The following is a 4,703-nucleotide window of genomic DNA, read 5'->3' on the forward strand; positions in this document are numbered from 1 at the left end:
CTCATTTAATTTTATGTCTTATAGAGTTTATAATGAGTAAAAGATTATATAAGCATAATAATTCCTCTGTAAACCTAGAAATGTACAGCCAATTTTGAAAGAGATCTACCCTAGCTCAGAAAAATGTTATTGAATAGGTTAATGCTGTTGTAATGAAATGCTTCTTCTAATTAAAAAAAAATTAAATAAAAAAAGTGAAAAAAAATGCCCAGTAAGTGAAACAAACAACAAATCAGTAATATATACTGTGCTAGACTCCAGCTTCTTAAACTAAGGGTTGTGACTCCATATGAGGTCACATAATGGAATACAAGAGTTGTGAACACTTTTACAACAGTAAAAGGCTTCTGAGCATGCAACAACCAAAAATTAATTCAAAACCAAACATATGACGAATCCAAGGTGTTTCTGGCAACAGTCTCCACTGTGATATTGTGTGATATCACTGCAGCCTTCATTTTGAACACATCATATGCATGTTTTGCGCTGCACATGCCATCATACCACACAGTGTAGACAAATGCTTCTGAAACACCTCAACTCAGACTCAAGATGATTTTTTTGAGACAGAGTCTCACTGTCTAGCCCTGGCTGGCCTGGAACTTGCTATCTCAACAAGACTGGCCTCAAACTCACAAAGATTCACCAGTCTCCTCCTCTGCCTCCCAGAAACGGGGTTAAAGGTGTGTAACACCAGGCCAGGATTTCAAGACCATTCTGTGTTATAGACTGCAGTGTTTTAACTGACAAAGTTTTCAGCTCTTAGAGAAACATAGTGATCTAACTACAGAAAACAATACTCAGGTGGTCAAGATTGGCAACAAGCACCTATAACCTCTGGGGCCATCTTGGCTTTTAATATTTTACTAATGTCATTCCTCAGCATGTAAGTATCAAATTAGCATATCTTTGGATTGTATTGGGATAGAATGTTTGATTTTAAGAAACCCCTGTTTGGGGATGGAGAGATGGATCAGTGGTTCAGAGCACTTGATGTTCTTGTAGAAGACACTGGTTTGGTTACTAGTACATGATGACTCACAACCATCTGTAACTCTGGTTCCAAGGGATCTGACTCCCTCCTCTGGACTCTGTGGGCTCCAGGCATTCACACAGTGCACATGCATATATGCAGTCAAAACATTCATACACATAAAAGTTTTAAAATAAATTAAGAATAAAAGGCACTGTTTGAAAGAATCATTTAAATAACTTTTGGCTTGAGATTAGGATGGATCTCCAACACCTTCTGAAATGGCCTTCAACATACTTTTGCCACTTTGTACTGTATGTTTATACAAAGCATCATTCTTAGTATTGATGATTATAAAATAAAATATTGATCCACTCTGAAAAATGTTGATGTTCTATGTCCAACAATATCAAATATTCAGCCAAGACTTGATTCTTTATGTAAGAATAATCAAGCACATCCATCTCACTAGCATGCAAATTTTCTTTTGTCTTTACATACATATATCAAAAAACATATGTGTGATTTTAGAACTCAATCCCAAAGCCTTGTGCATGCTAGACATACACACTACCATTCAGCTACAATATCACCCCCCACCAATTATTTAGAAATAAATTTCTTTATATTTTTTATCAGTAAGTATTGGCTGTACTTATTTTATGTACCTATATAACTAGGGGTGTGTAAAATTTTCTTGAACAGAAGGTATTCCAAGTAGAAAAAGTTTAAGAATTCCTGTGGAAGATAGTAAGTGCTTTTGAGAAAAATAAACCACGGGGAAGGACATAGGAACTGTCAGGGTTGTGGCAAAGGGTCCTTGTTTGGGACAGAGTGGTTAGGGAAGGCATGCTGAGATGACCACTGAGGGTATTCCTAGAGAAAATGAAAGATTCAGGCATGGGCCTGTCTACGGAAGATGTATGAGGCAGAGGAAGCAGGTTCAGAGAAGAAGCAGATACTCAGGGTTCAAGACCAAGTCAAAGAAGAGGCTGGGGCCACATTGACCATTAGAAGAGGTCAGTGAGGAAGTGGAGGTGTGGAGAAAAAGGTCTTGTTGCTAGTGGAAAACTTTTGGCTTTCGCACTGAGGTGGAGAAACACTGGAGACCTTGAACAGAGCAGGGCAGAGGGGCATGGCATGATATGTCTTTCATTTCAAAGGCACCCACTGACCAAAGGATGAATAGCCAGAAAGGGGCAAAGATCAAACCAGGGATATAAGGAAAGTTTGATAATTGCTTGAACCAGAGACAAGTGGGAGGTGATGAGACCTGCCTTCAAGCAGATAGATAGCATCCTATGTCAAATGCTCCAATGGACACACATGCATTGAGAAAACGTGGTGGGAGCAAAGAGAGTGTGATAAGCCCAGCATGAAATGGTAGCAGACATTGTCACAGAGGCGTTCAGTGAAGCTGACCCAGGAGAGTGCATTCACACACTAGATATAGATGCATGACCAGGGGATGGGCATTGGCAATGTATATCCTTATACATTTACATTGGAAGGTTTATGCAGAAAGCCCTCATGCATGAGAGGATGGACAGATCAAAGAATAGCAAGCAAATAGTTCAGAGCAGCCAGTTTGGAAGACCTAGTAGAAGAGGAAGTATAGATCCAACTAAAGGAGAGCTTTTCTGTTCATTTTGTTGTTGTGGAGTTTTGTGTTTGAGACAGTCTCATATAGCCCAGGTTGACCTCGAACTCCTGACCTTCCTTGCCTCCACCTCCCAAGAGCTAGGCTCACAGGTGTTGGCCACCACATCTAGCTTAAATAAGATCTTGACTGCCATGCTAAAATCTTAATCCAGTCCCTTGGATAAAAGGCAGCTCTCGGGGGTCTTTAAGCAATGAAAGATTGTTTCACAGCCACTAAGACTAAATGATGACTTTTTTCTTCTAAAATTTATTTGTTCCAATTTGAAATTTGTCCTGTTCTGACTTTTTTCTAGTTCCCCGTCTAGAACTTGTAATGCTAGTTACTCTGGCCTTTATTTCTCCTTCAAATCTCCTATTCATGATTCAAAGACTTTCTTTTCCCCTTAGAGATAAGAGTTATGGAATTTGGGAGTCTTTTAGATAGATCCACTGAAGGGGCACTCCAATTGCCTCACCCTGCATCCCTGTTCAGCATGGAAGAAGCCAGAGCAGTCTACATCCCGATTCCCTATTGGCAATTTGGGTAAGCTCTTCAGAGGATGGTGTGATAAGAATAGGAGGTAGGAATTGGCTAGGCAGTTAGGGTAAAAAGACCTCAAAGAAAAGTAGCCAGGTTCTTGGCTAAAACTCACAATGTTTTGGGCCTGTTAGCAACCTACTCCATTCCAAAGGCCAAAAATGTTAAAAATATTTGGGAGCTTTTACCTAATCCTTAAAAGATTTTAGGGTTACCTCTTCAGAGGGGGGAATGTTAGAGTAGCCAAAAGCCCCATAAAAAATAAACAAGAAGAAAGAGTATGTGAAGTTATCAGAAAAAAGTGATGGGGAGATATGGGAGGAGTTGGATTCAGAGGGGGAAATGTTGGGGGGGGGAGTGGGCATGGATTTGATCAAAACACCTTATATGCATGCATGAAATTCTCAATAAATTATTTATTTTTTAAAAATGTATTTGTTCCCCACTTCATTCATACTAACCAATATTCTTCTCAGGGTACATCCCAATAATTAAGTTTACTGTAGGACTATTGTATTGCATTGTGTCATAATCACATATGTGTGGGTGGGTTTTATGCACGTCCAACTCACCATATAGTCTGTGGGAAACAAAGATCAGGGGTCACATGTAGGTCATCTCCACAACTTCAACACCTACAGTGTATTCTGATATGTTCAATACATAATGGATGAATGGATGAATAGATGGGCCAGGGGTTGGAGGGAGGCATGGACAAATGAATGAAATTCTAGAAGTTAGCAGTAAAAATAAGAAAGCCTAGAAATGCTGGATGGAGTTGGCAGATGAGGAAGTCAGATTTCTAAATAAAAACAAAAGGAACTGGGACTGGAGCGATGACTCAGTGGCTAAGAGTGTTTGCTAGTCTTCCAGAGAACCCGAATTTGGTTCCCAGCCTGGAATTTCCATTCTAGGGGATCCAATGCTCTCTTCTGGCCTCTGTGAAAATGTACACATAAACACACACATACAATTCAAAATAAAATTATTTTTTTAAAAAATTAAGTGTAAATGTTTATTCATTGCAGATGCAACCAAAGAATGCCCCAATCCTCTGGGGGTGCTTCCTCCTGTGGAATCTCTACGCCTCATCCTCCCAAACTGATTACCCTGGTATCAAGGCAAGGATTACCCAACGGGCACTGGACTATGGTGAGTTGGATGCATGTAAAAACCAAGTTGTAAGTGCCCTGTATGGTCCAACTCTCTCTCTCTCTCACTCCTCTCTCTCTCTCTCTCTCTCTCTCTCTCTCTCTCTCTCTCTCTCTCTCTCTCTCTCCCCATGTATGTGTGTGTGAGAGTGAGAGATCTTGACTCTAAATAAAAAACAAATTATAGAATAAAGGAAAGGAATTTTAGAATAAAAGCAAGTCTTTAAGAGCTTCAGAAAGATGTTGATTGTATAGGAACCTGGAATCCTCCAAAATCATATACAAAATTTATCGTAGATGACTGTACATTTTTCTTTAAAAGCTCCATCATATTTATTGATGTTCAAAGAAATCAAAGTATCTGAAACATTAAGGATAACTACTTTTTTAAAAAATGGAG

General features: G+C 39.4%; 1 protein-coding gene across 1 annotated transcript in view; it reads left to right on the top strand.

The window, feature by feature from the left end:
• Positions 1-4,703, top strand: part of Bpifc (BPI fold containing family C) — a 70,394-nt gene that overhangs the window by 7,179 nt on the left and 58,512 nt on the right. Inside the window, exon 2 of the mRNA XM_008843169.2 lies at positions 4,181-4,304. Within this exon, the coding sequence (XP_008841391.1) occupies positions 4,181-4,304 (124 nt within the window). The remainder of the gene's footprint in view (positions 1-4,180; positions 4,305-4,703) is intronic.

This window comes from Nannospalax galili, unplaced genomic scaffold (genome assembly GCF_000622305.1).
Source record: "Nannospalax galili isolate Female #2095 unplaced genomic scaffold, S.galili_v1.0 scaffold39, whole genome shotgun sequence".
Classification (NCBI taxonomy): domain Eukaryota; kingdom Metazoa; phylum Chordata; class Mammalia; order Rodentia; family Spalacidae; genus Nannospalax; species Nannospalax galili.